Source organism: Piliocolobus tephrosceles, chromosome 9 (assembly GCF_002776525.5).
Source record: "Piliocolobus tephrosceles isolate RC106 chromosome 9, ASM277652v3, whole genome shotgun sequence".
NCBI classification, from domain to species: Eukaryota; Metazoa; Chordata; class Mammalia; order Primates; family Cercopithecidae; genus Piliocolobus; species Piliocolobus tephrosceles.
Window position 1 is genome coordinate 69,924,799 of NC_045442.1, and position 19,891 is coordinate 69,944,689.

Sequence of the window (19,891 nt, forward strand, 5' to 3'; positions counted from 1 at the left end):
GCCCGGCCACACTTTTTTAATTAAATCTTTTTTTTTTTTCTTTGCTAAGTCCTTTTAGAAAGCACTGAAATCCTATAGGAGAATAAAAGAATGAATAAAATTACTTTTATTTCTGTGAACCAGCAACTCAGTTGTAAAATAGGAATAAAAGTTATCAAAGGTGGATATGCTATGTGAGGGAACTTCAGCTGCCTTGGTGACCAATTTCTTTTCACAGACATCAGATTAAAGCCTTCACTAGAAATCTGCATTTCCTTAGTTTTCTCCCAAATATTAAAATCACTTTCATGAAGCTGAAGAGCAGACAGAAACTCTCTCACAGACTGCCTTAGAACAAATGACATTCAGTTTCAGAGTTCGCAAATGGCAGGATATAAAATGTCAAACTGCTTGGAATAGACAACTGAACCTCTCGGCCTTAGCCCTGTGCTGGATTCAGCTCTGTTACCACAGTGGAAAAGAGTAAGAGAACAGCCACAGAATCAATTCAACCCAGTCCTCAAACTCACCCCATCTTAAGCTTGAACCAGTCACATGTCTTAGATAATGTGCTGCTCTTGGGGTTGGACAACTAGCATAGTGGTATGTTCATAATAGATGTCCAGTAAACTTATAACTGAGTTATTATTTTAATTAAAACATTTATATGCTCTTCACATATTAATAAAATCATATTTACTACTCTGTAAGGGTATTTTCAAATAAAAACCCTAAATCTAAAAGAATTTATATAAATTGCCCCAAATTACAATAATACAAAAGAGACAAAGAAAAGAATAAGGGAATTTGACAAATACTTTACTGTTTGTGGAAGACACTGCTTCAAGTCTGTGGATTGGTGTAATTAGTCACACCTTATCTCCTTATCTGCTAACCTTATCACAAGCAGCTTCCTAACTCATGCAGATTACATAAGCCACTTCAATCACAAACTCTGTGGTTTAGACAGTACCAACTTTCCTGCTTTGTCATTATAACCCTACATGACTTATAACTATCCCAAAACACATGTTACTCTGTGATGGGGCACTTCAGGGAGATAACAAAGAATAATTTACAGCAGCCCTGAGACAAAGTAGTACCCACTGGTAACTCCAAGATCTGAAATTCTGAACTTTGTATTAACCTTATAACCTCATTTGAGGCATCAGAGTGTTCCTACTCAAATCAATCAACACACACATTAAAAAAACAAATAACAACAACCAACCATTCCTCTCTGGGGTCCTAGCTTCCAAGAAGACAAAGAAAAGAAAGAACATGGCATGCCAAAAAAGGGCTTCAGCTATGTGCAGCCCATTCACTGCACAAACTGTGCCGGATGCATGCCCAAGGACAAGGCTATTAAAAAGTTTCTCATTCAAGGCCAGGCACGGTGGCTCACATCTGTAATCCCAGCACTTTGGGAGGCCGAGGCAGGTGGATCACTTAATGTCAGGAGTTAGAGACCAGCCTGGCCAACATGGAGAAACTCCTTCTCTATTAAAAATACAAAAATCAGCCAGGCGTGATGGTGCATGCCCGTAAGCCCAGCTACTTGGGAGGCTGAGGCATGAGAATCACTTGAGCCCGGGAGGCAGAGGTTGCAGTGAGCTGAGATCATGCCCCTGTACCCCAACCTGGGTGACAGAGCAAGACTCTGTCTAAAAAAAAAAAAAAAAAGTTTCTCATTCAAAACATAGTAAAGGCTGCAGCTGTCAAAGACATTTCTGAAGTAAATTTATTTGATGCCTATGTGCTTCCTAAGCTGTACGTAAAGCTACATTACTATGTGAATTGTGCCATTCACAGCAAGGTAATCAGTAATCAATCTCCCCAAGCCCAAAAGATGCTAACATCCCCACCCAGATTTAGACCTTCAAGTGCTGACCCATGAACTCCACCAAAGCCCACATAAGGAGCTGACTCCTCAGGACTGAAGAAAAACTATTTTCTAGGGGAAAAAAAAAAAAAAGGAGATTATACTTTCAAAAAAATACTTTGGGCCAAGCACTGTGGCTCACGCCTGTAATCCCAACACTTTGGCAGGCTGAAGAGGGAGGATCACTTGAGCCCAGGAGTTCCAGACCAGCCTGGGTAACATCTCTAAAACAAACAAAAAATTTTAACTAGCTGAGTGTGGTGACCACACACCTGTAGTTGCCACTACTCAGGAGATTAAGGTGAGAGGATTGCTTGAACCTGGAAGATAAAGGCTGCAGTGAGCCATTATCATGCCACTGCACTCCAGCCTGGGTAATAGAGTGAGGAGACCCTATCTCAAAAAATAAAATAAAATACTTTGTCACCTATAAATACAAAACTGCTAAATGCCTGGTGAGGGGATTCAGAGGATATAATAGAAGATACACTGTTCCTATCCTCGAAGAACTAGCCATCTTCAGGGGAAGACAAGATGATACCTTCATAAATTCAACAGGCAGACAGATATAAAAATATAAAATACGCCAGGCACGGTGGTTCATGCCTATAATTCCAGCACTTTGGGAGGCTGAGGCAGGCGAATCACAAGGTCAGGAGTTCGAGACCAGCCTGGCAAACATAGTGAAACTCCATCTCTACTAAAAATACAAAAATTAGCCAGGTGTGGTAGCATGCGCATGTAGTCCCAGCTACTCAGGAGGCTGAGGCAGGAGAATCACTTGAATCCAGGAGGCAGAGGTTGCAGTGAGCCGAGACCAAGCTATTGCACTCCAGCCTGGGTGACAGAGTGAGACTCCATCTCAAAAATAAATAAATAAATACAATAAAATAAAATTTAAAAATATATATATATATAATACATTTTATGGAAATGTGGGGAGGTCCCATTCGAAATTATGAAAATGAAACACTAAAGACAAATAATTATTCTTTTTTTTTTTGTAGTCACCAAACACTTCAAAAAGGGCTTGACTATTCCTACCTCCTTAACATGAGCATCATCAAAATACATCCATTTGCGAATCTTTGTTTGAAAAAAGAATGTAGAATAATGTTTGCCATAGTAACAGATCATTCCAACTAAGTACAGTTCAGATTGCTTGGCCCGGTCATCTGTCACTCTGAAAAACAGCTGGGGGGAAAGAAGAGAAAAGAAAGTACAGTCACATATTCAACCATCCCACATCATCTCTCAGCAGACTCCATCGACATTTCTTTTTTTTTTTTTTTTGAGGCGGAGTCTTGCTCTGTCGCCGGGACTGGAGTGCAGTGGCCGGATCTCAGCTCACTGCAAGCTCCGCCTCCCGGGTTTACGCCATTCTCCTGCCTCAGCCTCCCGAGTAGCTGAGACTACAGGCGCCCGCCACCTCGCCCAGCTAGTTTTTGTATTTTTAGTAGAGACGGGGTTTCACCGTGTTAGCCAGGATGGTCTCGATCTCCTGACCTCGTGATCCGCCCGTCTCGGCCTCCCAAAGTGCTGGGATTACAGGCTTGAGCCACCGCGCCCGGCTCGACATTTCTTAAGTAAGGTACTGACTTGCTTCTCTTCCCTTCAGTTTAAGATTTTTGTTAGGTTAGATTAATCATCAGAATTTAACTTTAGCACTTTGTGAGGCCAACGTAAGAGAATTACTTGAGGACAGGAGTTCGAGAACAGCCTAGACTAGATAGCAAGACCCTATCTTTAGGCCCAGCATGGCGGCTCACGCATGTAATCCCTACACTTCGGGAAGCCGAGGCGAACAGATCTCTTGAGGGCAGGTGTTTGAGACCAGCCTGGCCAACATAGTGAAACCCCCATCTCTACTAAAAATACAAAAATCAGCTGGGCATGGTGGTGCACACCTGTAGTCCCAGCTACTCAGAAGGCTGAGGCAGGAGGATCGTTGAGCCCAGGAAGTCAGTGCTACAGTGAGCTATGTTTGTCCCACTATACTCCAGCCTGGATGACAGAGCAAGACCTTGTCTCAAAAAAAGAAAAAGAAAGATAGGAAAAAATTAACCTAAAAAGACAAAAAGTAAGGAAAAGCAAGACAGATAGTGGCCAGTAAACTGGTACGGTGATGATCTTTCTTCATACCTTTCAATAATTTTCTTATCAGGGCCTATCATAAGAGGAGCCAGGAAACTTGGATTTAAAAAAAAAAACAACCACCGGCCAGGTGCAGTGGCTCACATCTGTAATCCTGGCACTTTGGGAAGCCAAGGTGGGCAGATCACCTGAGGTCAGGAGTTTGAGACCAGCCCGACCAACACGGGGAAACCGCCTCTACTAAAAATACAAAAAAATTAGCCAGGCATGGTGGCGGGTGCCTGTAATTCCAGCTACTCGGAAGGCTGAGGCATGAGAATTGCTTGAACCCAGGAGGTGCAGCTTTCAGTGAGCCAAGATCGTGCCACGGCACTCCAGCTCCGCGATAGAGCAAGACTCCCACCTCAAAAAAAAAAAAAAAAAAAAAAAAAACCAGGCTGGGCGTGGTGGTTCGCATCTGTAATCCCAGCACTTTGGGAGGCCAAGGTGGAGGACCACGAGGTCAAGAGATCGAGACCATCCTGGCCAAAATGGTGAAACCACGTCTCTACTAAGAATACAAAAATTAGCTGGGAGTGGTGGCGCATGCCCGTAGTCCCAGCTACTCAGAAGGTTGAGGTAGGAGAATCGCTTGAACCCGGGAGGTGGAGGTTGCAGTGAGCTGAGATCGTGCCACTACACTCCAGCCTGGCACAAAGCGAGACTCCCTCTCAAAAAACAAACAAAACAAAACCAAAAAAACCCTGTCTACCTGCCTACTTTCAAAAGTTTTTTTTATCAGCTGATCCCACAAATAAAATTTTCTTGTTAATAACCTAAGTAGAGCAATACAGCCATGCTGGTTATCAGCATTTCAATTCCTAGCTGCCCAACACAGTCCTAAGAGCTAAGAGACATATTAAAAAAGAAAAAAAAAATTGAGGGATAGGATTCTGGCCTTGAGGAACCTATTTGGTTGAAAAAACAATCATGAAAATTAAACCTTGAGCTTCAAGTTAGTGACATGTTTAAAAAAAAAAAAAAGAACAGTACAGAATATGTAGGTCACAGAAATTTAGAAGAAATGATTGTTTTTGATGCCAGGTGCGGTGGCTCACACCTGTAATCCCAGCACTTTGGGAGGCTGAGGTGGGCAGATCATGAGGTCAGGAGATCGAGACCATCCTGGCTAACACAGTGTAACTCCGTCTCTACTAAAAATACAAAAAATTAGCCAGGTGTGGTGGCAGGCACCGTAGTCCCAGCTACTTGGGAGGCTGAGGCAGGAGAATGGCGTGAACCCGGGAGGCAGAGCTTGCAGTGAGCGGAGATCGTGCCACTGCACTCCAGTCTGGGTGACACAGCGTGACTCCATCTCAAAAAAAAAAAAAAAAAAAAAAAAGAAAAGAAATGATTGTTTTTGTTTTTAAGAGACAGGGTCTTGATATGCTGCCTGGGCTAGAATGTAGTGGCTATTCACAGGCAGGATCATTGCACACTAAAGCCTTGAACTCCTTAAGCAATCCCCCCACCTCAACCTCCGGAATAGCTGGGACTACAGGTAGGCGCTGGTGAAAAATGGAGATTTTATTGTGCACAGCCTACTCAAGTAAGATTCCTTGGGAAGAAAACCTAAAATAAGATCCCAGAAAGTTCGTTTATTCTCAATCATGGCTTAATGACATTAAAAAACAACAACAAAGGCCCTCTTCAGTCACAAGATTATCCCAGACGTTGGTTCCACACTGTGAATTTCGTATTTTTGGGCTCAGGTCACCAACTTTTAACTTCTTCACCTACTATACCAGTTCTAGTCAGAAATGCCCCTCTTTGGACCTTACTGCTCCCCATGGTTGAATACCCTTCGCTACTCTATACTCATATAAACTAACAATAAATAGAACATACAATAACTCTTTGAATTACTGATTTATTTTTATCAGTAGCTAAGCTCTGCCTACCCTGTCTTTCAAGGCCAAGTCATCCCATTTCTTCTTAAAAAACCTTTGCCACCTATAAAAGGAGGTATATGAGCACACACCTGCATGCACGGGTATCTGTACACAAATAAACAAGTTTATCTGTCCAAAACATTATAATACTTGTCATCTAGGACATACCTGTTTGTCTAGTGCTCACTGCTCCTAAGCAATACTAAGACACAAGAACTCAAAGTGAGAGATAAAGGTAACTAACACGCACATCACCCAGCTTAAGGCAGGTTCCCAGGCTGTGGATAACATCTTCTGCTAAGTCTGAGTGGTCTGAGTCCCATACCAGCCCAATCGTGATAATCTGTGGAGCATTCATCAACACACGGCGAATCCTGATCCTCTCTCCACAGTTGCTCTGAAATACACATAGAAGGCTAGTTCAACATGTTTCCCACTGGCTTTGCCTCAATCCCACTGGTCAACAGTTTCCTTTCCCACTCCAAGCCCCACCCCTGATTTAACTCACTGGACAGTTCCGCAGATCCCCCATGGTGCTGGCATTCTGCAGCAGCTCACCAAACATGCTTGGTGAAGGTTTCTCTCGTCTTTCCAGCATACAAATAGCCTGATTGCTTCGAGATGGGGAATAGAAGGGGAATAATGATTTGTACTTAGTTACTGCTAAATCAAACATTAATGTAAATTCCTAACTCACACGTTTGACTTTCTTCCTCTGCCCACTATACCAAAGCCCCTGACCAGGCTCAGTGTCCCATAAACACAGTGAGTACCTCTACCTGTCCCAAAATCCAAAGCTCATAGAATCCCCACTCCTCCTCCCACTTTGCTTGCCAGTACTGAGCCTAAGAAATGGGGAGGGATGGGAGAGGAAAGGAGAACAAAAGTTATTTTTAAATTACTGTTCTGCGTTCCTACAATATAGCACAGACTCAGCAATGAGGATATAAAACTATTTGTGCTTTTGGTGGTGGTGGTGGTGGTGGTTTTTTCGAGACAGGGTCTCGCTCTGTTACCCAGGCTGGAGTGCAGGGGCTCAATCTCAGCTCACTGAAACCTCTGCCTCCTGGGTTCAAGCAATTCTCATGCCTCAGCCTCCAGAATAGCTGGGATTACAAGCACATGCAACCACGCCTGGCTAATTTTTGACATTTTTAGTAGAGACAGGGTTTTGTCATGTTGGCCAGACTGGTCTCGAACTCTTGGCCTCAAGTGATCTGCCCACCTGGGCCTCCCAAAGTGCTAGGATTATAGGCATGAGCCACCATGCCCGGCCAGGATATAAAACTATTTGAATGCCTTCAATTAAAGTTCAATAGGCCAGGCACTGTGGCTCACGCCTGTAATCCCAGCACTTTGGGAGGCCAAGGCAGGTAGATGATTTGAGGTCAGGAGTTCAAGACCAAGCCTGACCAACGTGGTGAAACATGGTCCTACTAAAAATACAAAAAAATTAGCGGGGTGTGTACTATTTGTGGAAATAGCTGGAAGTCTCAGCTACTTGGGAGGTGGAGGCAGGAGAATCACTTAAAACCGGGAGGCAGAGGTTGCAGTAAGCTGAGATTGTGCCACTGCACTCCAGCCTGGGCGACAGAGCGAGACTCTGTCTCAAAAAAAAAAAAAAAGTTCAATCAACTAAAGGAATGCCTAAAGGCACAACAGAAAATCTTGTAAGACTCACCAAAGGGAAGTGGTGGAGATATAATGTACCATCTGGATGAAAGGCAGCGGATCAGAAGTGGCACCACAGCTAGTACAAACACACTGGGCCAAAGAGAAAAAGGCAAAACCAAGCAACCATAGTCAGGAACTGTTTTGGCACCCATTTAACACCCCACATCCCAGGATAAAGTGCTCTTGAAGAAAGGTCTAAAAAAAGATGGAGCTAGAATTCACCTGCTCAAACAATGTCATTGCAAATTTCTGATGGGAAATGCAGTGTTGGGCAGTACATATATCCTCTTTGGTTTCATCAGCAATGTGGAAGTGAATTCTCATCAGGAGGTTTTCCTGACAGGGAAAGAACAAAAGCAGTACACCAACAATATTTAACAGACAAATACATAAATTGGTAAGCAGCTCACCCAGAGAAACAGCAACCTTTCAGGAAAGTAGGAATATTTTGATTTTTTTAACTTTTTAGTTTAAAATAATTGTAAATTCATAGCTAATTTCAAAAATGTACAGAAGATCCCCTGTATCCTTCACCCAGCTTCCTCCAACAGTAACATCTTTGTTTTTTGTTTTTTTATTTTTTTTTTGAGATGAGTCTCGCTCTGTCACCCCGGCTGGAGTGCAGTGGCTCGATCTCAGCTCACTGTCAGCTCCGCCTCCCAGGTTCACACCATTCCTCTGCCTCAGCCTCCCAAGTAGCTGGGACTACAGGCGCCCACCACCACACCCGGTTAACTTTTTGTATTTTTAGTAGAGACAGGGTTTTACCATGTTAGCCAGGATGGTCTCAATCTCCTGACCTCATGATCTGCCCGCCCCAGCCTCCCAATGTGCTGGGATTACAGGTGTGAGCCACCACATCTTTGATAACTATACCAGGAAATGGACATTGATAGAATCCAGACTTTATTCAGATTTCACCAGTTTTACATGCATTCATTTGTGTGTGAGTGTGTATAGCTCTGTGCCATTTTATCAAGATATAGACCAGTTCTATCACAAGGCTCCCTCATGCTAGCTATTTAGAGCCTTACCTGTCCAAACCCAACCCTAACCTGTAGTAATCACTAATGTCTTCTTTCATCTCCATCATTTTATTTCAAGAATGTTATATAAATGGGATCATATACCACATAACCTTTTTTTTTTTGAGACACAGTCTGGCTCTGTCGCCCAGGCAGGAGTGCAGTAGAATGATCTCGGCTCACTACAACCTCTACCTCCCAGGTTCAAGCGCTTCTTGTGCCTCAGCCTCCCGAGTAGCTGGGATTACAGGTATGCACCACCACGTCTGGCTAAGTTTTGTATTTTTAGTAGAGACAGCGTTTCACCATGTTGACCAGGCTGTTCTCGAACTCCTGACCTCAAGTGATCCACCCGCCTTGGCTTCCCAAAGTGCTGGGATTATAGGAGTGAGCCACCACGCCCGGCCAGCATATAACCTTTTGATGCTGCATTTTACACTTAGCGTAATTCCCTTGAGATCTATCCAAGTTGTGTAAATCAATAGTTTCTTTTTATTTTTATAAAAATACTTAATGCTTTGTATTGCTACATAGTTCTTCACGGTACAGAAGTACTATCATTTGTTTAGCCATCTACTCACTGAAGGACATTTGGGTTGCTTCCAGTTTTTTACTATTATGAATAACACTTCTATGAACATTCATAAACAGGTTTTGTTTTAATATAAGTTTTCATTTCTGTGGGATATATGTCCAGGAATGTAATTGCTAGATCATATGGTACTTTACATGTCTAGCTTTTTAAGAAACTGCCAAACTGTTTTCCAGAGTAGCTATACCATTTTACATTCCCACGAGTAATGTATCAGTGATCCAGTTCCTCAGGAACACCTCTGATTTGGGGCCACATTTTATCCTGTGATGAGATATATATCACTGTTAAATTTTCTTTTTTTTTTTTTTTTTTGAGACAGAGTCTTGCTGTGTCACCCAGGCTGGAGTGCATTGGTGCAATCCAGGCTCACTACAACCTCCTCCTCCCAGGTTCAAGTGATTCTCTTGCCTCAGCCTCCCAAGTAGCTGGGACTATAGGCACCCACCACCATGCCTGGCTAATTTTGGTATTTTTAGTAGAGATGGGGTTTCACTATGTTGGCCAGGCTGGTCTTGAACTCCAGACCTTGTGATCCGCCTGCCTTGGCCTCCCAAAGTGCTGGGATTACAGGTGTGAGCCACTGTGCCCGGCCTCAAATTTTCTAAATGGATGTACAGAGAGTCTTTTGAAGGCTGACGGATAGAACACAGAGTTCAGAAGAGTGAGGGGCACTGGGGGCAATGTAGCTATCTATCTAGCACATCACACTTATGCTAGGGACTCAGTTATTCCCTGATTAATTATCTGTAGAAATGGAGGAGCAGCATCAGTATCAGCATTACTTAGGAACCTGTTAGATACAGATATTCAGAGACCCCTCCACTAGGCCTACTGTATCAGAAGCTCTGGGGGTACAGCCCAGCAATTTGTATTTTAATGAGCCTTGGATCCTCTGAAGGTGAAAGCTGATATTTTATGCAATGACAAGCACAAAACCACCAGCCTAAAGGAAAAATAATAACACACTGCTATAACAGAGACATTTTAGATCCCTGAAAAATCAGAGAAACTCCTAGTTCTAACTGTAGAGATAAGGACACAGTAAATGCCACCATAAAGTAGCCAGTCCCTGATGGAGACCATCAACAGCCCCACCCCATATCAAAGAGGGCCAGAGGCCAGCACTTACAAAGCACTCTGCAGCATCATCCATAATTCCCAGCTGGAAACGTTGTTCATCCTGGAAAGTCTTTGCCAGAGCACTGCGGAGAGTGTCAGATGGAAGCACTTTTTCACTACTACACTGAAACTGGTTAAAGATTCCCTGTAGGGAAGAGGTTAGACAAGAGAAAAAGTGCAATGCTGTTATTAAACTAGTATACATCCTAGTCTGTCATGCTAGCATCTCCATGATGATAGTGATAAAACCAAATGTGCTTCCCATGGGTTGACATGCTTGCAGTTAGTAATTAAAAATAAAATCAAGAGTCAGAATGAAGGGCATGATCTGTGCTAATAAAGATCCTCATTCTTTCATCTGAGTGTGAGGCCAAGGACACATTAGGAGAAACCACGGTCATGAATTAATGTATTGCAGTCACCTCATTTCTTCTTCCTCTAATACAGACAGAAGTAGATGGGTTAGGTAAAAAAAGAAAAAATACATATAAACGTATCAACAAATTATTTTCTGGGGGTTCACCCTATGAATCTTTTTCTTCTTTTTTTTTTTTTTTTTGAGACGGAGTCTCGCTCTGTCGCCCAGGCTGGAGTGCAGTGGCGCAATCTCGGCTCACTGCAAGCTCTGCCTCCCGGGTTTACGCCATTCCCCTGCCTCAGCCTCCCGAGTAGCTGGGACTACAGGCGCCCGCCATCTCGCCCGGCTAGTTTTTTGTATTTTTTAATAGAGACGGGGTTTCACCGTGTAGGCCAGGATGGTCTCGATCTCCTGACCTCCTGATCCGCCCGTCTCGGCCTCCCAAAGTGCTGGGATTACAGGCTTGAGCCACCACGCCCAGCCCACCCTATGAATCTTGACCCCCTTTCTTTTAAAATTTCCAGCTAATATAAAATTACCAAAAAGTACAAAGACTAATACAACAAAAATCTGTGAGTCTAATACCCAGAAATAAACATTCTATCGTGTTTACTTTCATCTACAGATAATGCCAAAGTCCTGTTTAAGACTGCCCCACTCTCTACCAGCCACTCATATCATAAATTTGTTGTATAATCTTGTTTTTAATAGTTTTACATATATATCCCTAAATAATACATAGGATACTTTTGTGCATATTTGTGGGTTTTTTGTTTAGTTGGTTTTTTGTGTGTGTTTTTATTGTCGTTTTTTTGAACAGGGTCTCGCTTTGTCACACAAGCTGGAGTGCAGTGGCATGAACATGGCTCACTGCAGCCTCAATCTCCTGAGTAAATGGGACTACAGGCATGCACCACCACACACCGCTAACTTTTCAACTGTTTTGTAAGAGATGGGGTCTCACCATATTGTCCAGGCTGGTCTCAAACTCCTGGGCTCATGCAATCCTCTTACCTTGGCCTCTAAAAGTGCTGGGATTACAGACATGAGTCACTGCGCCCAGCCCTATTAGTATTTATAGGCTGAGGCAAGAGAATGACGTGAACCTGGGAGGCAGAGCTTGCAGTGAGCCGAGATTGCGCCTCTGCACTCCAGCCTGGGCAACAGAGCAAGACTCCAACTCAAAAAAAAAATTGTTTTCCCATTCTGCCCTCTCACTAGCACCTTTCCTCCTCATACGTACTGAATATCTACTCCTGCAGCAGCTCAAGAACAGATTACTGTGTAACCTGCTATTATGTTCCTACAAATATCTCCATATGATGTGGGGGAGGCAGTGCCAGCAATACATATTTAGTATTCTTTAATAAGCTGTGAGGGAAATCTGTTATAATTACTCCACATTATTTTGGCTCAACCTAGAAATTTATACACAAGTCCATTATAAGGTCAACGAAAGGCAGGGCGGGGCCTTCCATAATTTGTTACTGGAAGAGGAAGAATGTCTATTAGTAACCTCTTAAACTAGACCAACAGGAATGATCTAGGTCCACAGTTAAATAATTGGATATGTGTCCAGTGACCCATGGGATTTTGAACCTTTGGAGAAATAAGGAGAAACAAAGAAAAAGGAAGGGAGAAAAAGCAGTGACTGCTTTTACAAATTGCATAGCGGCCTGACGACATCATGATTTGTTGAAAGAAGGTCAACCCAGCTTGGCAAAACTTAGTGACCACTATTACCTCCCAGCCTGTTGCTCTTCTCAATTGATACTGGTAAGAAATTACTGCTGACATAGGCTCTATTGCAGAACAAAGGATGGATGAGGTTTGGTCCTTTGTTCAAAATCCAAAATTGTTTCCAAAACAAACCAATAGGAAATTATTTCCAGGATAGTTCTATACGAATCTGAAATTTATAAACTCCGGCCCCTTTAGTCTTCTTCATCTGGATTTCCTCAAGAATTAAGCCCTAATACTCTAGGGCCTCAACTGTTCCTAACGAAATAGCAACTCTTCTATGCATAGCACTAGCTATATGCCATCTTGGAGAGAATTAAGAAAACAGTCACTCTAATCACTTTCTGTGTTCTGTGGTTCTCAGATGACCCTGTTTGAGAAAAGTCAGGACTCCACTCAGAGATGGTATGGTGTAATGGTTAACAGACTGGATTCTGGAGCTAAAATGGGTTCAAAATCTCAACCCTGATACTTCAGCTATATGATCTTGGGTAAGTTATTTAACTTCTCTAGGCCTCAGTTTCTCTTTTAAAAGAGAGTTTAATAACAGCATTTACACCAGCCTGACCAATATGGTGAAATCCTGTCTCTACTAAAAATGCAAAAATTAGCCGGGTGTTGTGGTGAGTACCTGTAGTCCCAGCTACTCGGGAGGCTGAGACAGGAGAATTGCTTGAACCTAGGAGGCGGAGGTTGCAGTGAGCCGATATCGTGCCACTGCACTCCAGCCTGGGCGATAGAGCAAGACTCCGTCTCAAAAAAAAAACCACCATATTTACTGCCTAGGGTGATTTGAGGATTAAATGAGTACACACACACACACACACACACACACACACACACACACATATATATAAGATATATATCAGCCGGGCGTGGTGGCCCACGCCTGTGATCCCAGCACTTTGGGAGGCTAAGTCGGGAGGATTACCTAAGGTCAGGAATTCGAGATCAGCTTGGCCAACATTGTGAAACCCTATCTCTACTAAAAATACAAAAATTAGCCAGGTGTGGTGGCAATCACCTGTAATCCCAGCTACTCGGGAGGCTGAAGCAGGAGGCTGCAGTGAACTGAGATCACACCACTTGTACTCCAGCCTGGGCGACAAAGCGAGACTCCGTCTCAGGAAAAAAAACAAACAAAAAAGGATATAAATGTATATATCTTAGACTAATCCTTGTCAGTGTGATAAATGCTAAATGTTAGGTATTATTATTATTATTCTATTTAGGAGTCATTTCAGGTTGCTAAAGAGCCTGTCTGTCACTGTCCTAATGCTGAAAGAAGGGATCTGAGTCAGATGCTTCTACCTTGAGCTACTTCCTCAGTCTCTGAGATCTGAGTCGGAAGAATTACACTTTTTTCTATTCTCTATTCTGTTTCTCCCATTCAAAGGAGGCATATTTCCCATGACCTAGATAACAAGGGTTTCAGTACAGAAAGGGAAAGGTCTTAAGGTCAGAGCTCTGACTGCACCCAGAGTGGGTCTGTAACAATAGATCTGGCTCCTCAGTTCAGTGGTATCAACGTCTCTATGATATAATCTTTTCTCACCTCTTAATTACAGGCAGCCTTCCTCATACACACTGAGAATCTGAATGCATTCAGAATGGCCTCTGACTACATCTTCTTTATTCTCTTATTTTAATTATTGTTGTCAGTCTTGCTCTGCTATTGTCAGGAAGAAGCAAGTGTATTACGGGTAGAGCTGACTGAGCCCGCCCAGCATGCATCTGTGGAGCTCTGGAAGAAGCTGTAGCACAAAGCCCCTCTGTTAGAGCAGCACACTAACCTCTGTGTGTCCCTCTCACATGAGCACAGGGCCTGGAATGGGCCTCCTCCCCGTTCTCTTTTTCACCCTCCTCCCACCTTTCCCAGAGGGAGATCCTGTTCACACCAAAGAAAGCCAAGAACATTTAGTTCAGCAGTAAGAACAGGTGGCAGCACCAATAAGGAACAAAAACTGGTATTCTTCCAATTGCTGAGTTCTATGACAGGCAGGGAGAAAGGGCAGGAAGAAACAAAACCCAAGAATCACTCTTCCTGTGGGGTCCCTGATGGTTCCATTTCAACAAGTAGAGAAAATCCACCTTGGAGTTTCTCTCTGCTCTTCTTCACAGGGTGAAACCAAAGAGGTCTTTCTTTTCATTCTCAGGAAAAGGCAAATCACTTTTTGTCTGTTAACTAGTTTCTTGGATGCAGTACAAAAGCAACAAGACTTTAATGACTAAAAGCAGGTGCTTCCCCACCCACCTCTCTTGATTAAGCAGCAAACAATTCTATCCACATAAGCACATAATTATATGGATTAGTAAAAACCATGTAAATAAAAAAGAAGTGCCATAAAAACAGAAAGTCTTTGTGCTTCGGCATCTACAAATGCAGCTGTTGCTTAAGTATTTTTTCCCCTAAAACAGACTCTTGTCTTTAAGTGGGAAACAGCTGTTTTTTTTCTCTCTCAGGATTTCCTAGTCTTATATCTAAAAGAAGTCATGAGTAAAGAAGGTAAGGATTAAGGAGAAAGGTTGTCACTAATTTTGGTGCTTTTTGAGCTCAAGGTCATTGGAAAGTGCTCCAGTAGGCAGCCCACTTCATCCCTGCAATACCTTCTGCAAAGGTGTGACAAACTTTACACCCTGCCATTAACTCTATTCTTAGGGTTTCTCTTCTTGATCTGGACTTCCCAAATCACTCATCATTTTGGCTCTCATAATCACTACTTTCACTACATCTCCTGGGAATCACAGAACTTAACTGGCCAGTCTGGCTTCTTTGTAAACACTACCCTCTGTAAGTAAGTTAAGGGAGCTAGTCCTTGAGGATCATTGACTACTGGAAAAGAGAACGTTCACTTGGTTTTGTGTATTCAAAAGAATGTTGAAAGTTGTCTTTCAAGAGGGGAGAAACATTTTACCCTTTTGGCACCCAAAAATAACACAGGATTTTAACATTTTATTGTAGAAAACTTCAAACATACAAGGGTAGACAGAAGAGCTAAATCAACTCCTTTTATTTATCATTCAACTTCAACAATTATCAACCTGTGGCCAATCTTATTTCATCTATACCACCCAACCACTTACTTTCAGATCATTTTCAAACAAGTGCCAAACATTCTTCATTTGTAAATATTTCAAAATATATCTCTAAAAAATAAAAACATTTTCTCTGAAACATAACCATAAGGTTGGGCACTGTGGCTTACGCCTATAATCCCAGCACTTTGGGAGGATGGCTTAAAGCCAGGAGTTTGAGACCAGCCTGGGCAATAAGGCAAGACCTTGTTTCTAAAAAAAAAAAAATTAACTGGGTGCAGTGGCATACACCTGTAGTCTCAGCTACACAGTTGGCTGAGGTGGGAAGATCGTTTAAGCCCAAGAGTACCAGGCTACAGTGAGCTATAATTGTACCACTGCACTTCAGCCTGGGTGACAGAGCAAGACCCTCGCTCAATAAATAAATAAATAAACAACCATAATATCATTATCACACACACTCCAAAAGGTATTAATGCCTTATTATCATCACATATGTAATTTAATACAAACTCTTGATCTAACTTTGGGGAAGGCAGAGAAGAGCTGGCTAGTTTCTCCCTTGGGATTCTCTAACCATGTATCTACCTTCTGGACTCTGATTAGAAAAGCACCTACATATTCTTTACCAGTCCCTTTAAATTAAAGTCAATTATCAATACCATATCATCTCATAACTTTAAGACTTTATTTGCATTCTGTTCATAACAATATTTGGGACTTGCAATGGTGAGGTTACAGACAATCATAAGCTACATATCACACTCATGCCTGCTACCACCTATGCAAACTAGAGGCAACTCACATGTGCACAGACAAGAGACACAGATAAACAGGAACACCAAGACTTCAAGACAATGGACAGAGACAGAGATGTGCCAAATTCACCAGAGAATGGTATCGCTTTTAGTGAGAAACAATAAGCTAATGTCGAGGTTTTATAAAATATAATAGTCAATTTACTAATTTTTGCCAAGATCAAAACTGTAAGACTCTTATAAATTACCAACAGTATTCAAATCAAATTTTGAGAATCAATACATAACCACTTACCCCTCAGGAAAAACTGAACGGGGAGACCCTTCTCGATAAGCACAAGGTTTTGAGATTGTCTAAACTGTAGGATCTGCCATAAATTCTGGCAAGGAAAGAATCATGATGATTCACTATATGTTTCCTTGCAGTCGTACCCCTTCTATTTGAATATCATATACAATTCTGAATTCCAAATTTTAAAAAAAGATGAAGGATTCATTTTATACTATTCAAGTTTTGCCAATGGATAAATTAGTTGAGAATATTTAAATTAGTCACAGCCTAATAGGAACCTAAAACTAAGGGAAGGACAATCAAAGGACCATACAAATATGATCATATTCATACATAGGTGATCAAAACAATGAAGTTAAACTCAAGCAGATGATATTTGGATTAGACATAAGGACATACTTCCCTATGTGAGAGCTGTTTATTACCAGCTAAAATTTCTGGGGAATACACTAGAAATCTAATTTCCTGGTTTAAAGAATCAGTCCAGAATAATGAGTTTTCTCTTCTCTGATAGTGGCTATGACTAAAGAACAATGAAGAACCTTCCATTTCTACAATGTGCAAAAGAAAGGAATGGATTAATAATGAACAATGAGTAATTTTTTTTTTCTTTGAGACAGTCTCACTCTGTCACCCAGGCAACAATTGTGCAGTGGCACCATCTTGGCTTGCTGCAACCTCCGCCCCCCAGGTTCAAGCAATTCTCTGCCTCAGCCTCCCAAGTAGCTGGGATTACAAGCACCCACCACCAAGCCTGGCTAATTTTTGTATTTTTAGTAGAGACGGGGTTTCACCATCTTGGCCAGGCTAGTCTTGAACTCCTGACCTCGTGGTCCACCCACCTCGGCCTCCCAAAGCACTGGGATTACAGGCATGAGCCACCGCGCCCGGGCTGAGTAATTTCTTGCATCATTTTATTCTCTGTGCTTATGCTTCAGTACACAACAGAGAAACAGGCATAAGGTATAACTTGAAAAATACTAGAGATTTATTCCCTGAATTCTCAAATTTCCCCAATCAACAAGTGGACTACAAGCAGAACATATACCTTCCTGTCCCATCAGAACAGTCTAACTGCTCTCCACATACAGACATTACAGGATACCTTATATACAAAATTCTGCTTCCTCCCCACCCACCCCCTGCCAGCACCATTCCCAGGCTTTTATGCCTTATACTAGCACACTTAAAAGAAAAATCACTAATTGAGAAGATTTGTTTAATTTAATCAATCAATGCACATTCTGCTTTGCCTATAACAAAAAACACTCTGTCCTACATCCTGGCACTGCAAAGCCTCTAGTACAATCCCTGGAAGAGCAAAATCTTTCTGGCACACTAAATACAGAGGACGGATTTCCTCTACTGAACAGAGATAAATAAATAAGCCAACACCAAAGTCAAGTCATACCCTGGGGGCCAGGGGTGTAAGAGTAGATTCATTGTGAATAATAAATAAGACCACTGGGCTATAGGCATAACAGTAATTTAGGTTAGAAAACATATTTTAGTGATATGAGATAGAAAAAATTTGGGGCTTTTGAAGGGACAGGGTAATTAGCACACAAACTTCTTCAATTTTTCTTTCTTTTTTTTTTTTTTTGAGATGGAGTCTCACTCTGTCACCCAGGCAGGAGTGCAGTGGTACAATCTCGCTCACTGCAACCACCACCCGCCAGGTTCAAGTGATTCTCCTGCCTCAGCCTCCCAAGTAGCTGGGACTATAGGTGCCTGCCACCACACCTGGCTAATTTTTTTTTTGTAAGACAGAGTCTCTCTCTGTTGCCAGGCTGGAGTGCAATGGCACGATCTCAGCTCACTGCAACTTCCACCTCCCAGGTTCAAGCGATTCTCCTGCCTCAGCCTCCTGAGTAGCTGGGACTACAGGCGCATGCCACCACACCAGGTTAATTTTTGTATTTTTAGTCGAGACACGGTTTCACCATGTTGGCCAGGCTGGTCTCGAACTCCTGACCTCAGATGATCCATCCACCTTGGCCTCCAAAACTGCTGGAATTATAGGCATGAGGAAGTTTTATTCTCAAAAGGAGAATAAATGGGTTATTTATCAAATAAATGGGTTCAGTGACTAACCACTTCAAGACCAGCTCAAGAAGGATTTAAAAAGTCATTATTCTTTTTTTTTTTTTTTTTGAGATGGAGTCTTGCTCTGTTGCCCAGGCTGGAGTGCAGTGGCTAGATCTCGGCTCACTTGCAACCTCGCCTCCAGGGTTCAAGTGATTCTCCCGTCTCAGCCTCCCGAGTAGCTGGGACTACAGGCAAGCACCACCATGCCCAGTTGATTTTTGTCTTTTTAGTATAGATGGGGTTTCACCACATTGGCCAGGATGGTCTCGATCTCTTGATCTCATGATCCGCCCGCTTCGGCCTCCCAAAGTGCTGGGATTACAGGCGTGAGTCACTGTGCCCGGTCTTCAATTTTTTTTTTTTTTTTGAGACGGAGTCTAGCTCTGTTGCCCAGGCTGGAGTGCAGTGGCCGGATCTCAGCTCACTGCAAGCCCCGCCTCCCGGGTTTACGCCATTCTCCTGCCTCAGCCTCCCGAGTAGCTGGGACTACAGGCACCCGCCACCTCTCCCGGCTAGTTTTTTGTATTTTTTAGTAGAGACGGGGTTTCACTGTGTTAGCCAGGATGGTCTCGATCTCCTGACCTCGTGATCCGCCCGTCTCGGCCTCCCAAAGTGCTGGGATTACAGGCTTGAGCCACCGCGCCCGGCCCGGTCTTCAATTTTTAAGTCAGAATTGACAGGCATCATGGTTCAAAGTAAGCAGAATGACACACTGACACAAAACATTTTCAATGAAAGGCATAATTAGTAACTTGCATGCAAGATTTTGAGGCTGAATTTACTGTAGGGACTTAGTATCATATAATACAGAAAAAACCCAGTACATTTTACAGAACCAAAAGAAATGGATCATAAATACTATGTACAAATCAAAGCAATTATAAATACTGGATACAATACTATACAATTGTATACAGGCATGGGATTGTATTATAGTATACATTATAGTATACAATACTACACAAATGTATACAATACAAAAAGGGAAAGTTGGCTAGCCTCTGATTCATCTAGAAACATGTTAGTGTTTCCTTTTGTCCTTAACAGTGATTCCTAGAGTGAATAATTATGCTCCAAATAAAAGAAATCTGACATTACAGAATTGGCAAGTCCTTATAAAGCTGACTCGTGAACAACTCAGTGGTTAGGGGAACTGACCCCATACAGTTGTAAATCTGTGTATAATTTTTACATCCCAAAAACTTAACTACTAATAGCCTACTGTTGACTGGAAGCCTTACCGATAATATAAATACTTGATTATATTAATACATAGACTACTATCTACATATGTTATGCATTTATGACATAACTTTTTCT

At 42.3% G+C, this 19,891-nt stretch overlaps 1 protein-coding gene across 1 annotated transcript in view; it reads right to left on the reverse strand.

Moving 5' to 3' along the window:
- The window catches only part of USP54 (ubiquitin specific peptidase 54), a 121,486-nt gene that overhangs the window by 35,158 nt on the left and 66,437 nt on the right, over positions 1 to 19,891 (reverse strand). Inside the window, exons 5-10 of the mRNA XM_023204950.3 lie at positions 10,310 to 10,444; positions 7,783 to 7,896; positions 7,568 to 7,650; positions 6,395 to 6,500; positions 6,137 to 6,283; positions 2,906 to 3,055 (exon numbers count right to left, since the gene is read on the reverse strand). Of these exons, the coding sequence (XP_023060718.1) occupies positions 2,906 to 3,055; positions 6,137 to 6,283; positions 6,395 to 6,500; positions 7,568 to 7,650; positions 7,783 to 7,896; positions 10,310 to 10,444 (735 nt within the window). The remainder of the gene's footprint in view (positions 1 to 2,905; positions 3,056 to 6,136; positions 6,284 to 6,394; positions 6,501 to 7,567; positions 7,651 to 7,782; positions 7,897 to 10,309; positions 10,445 to 19,891) is intronic.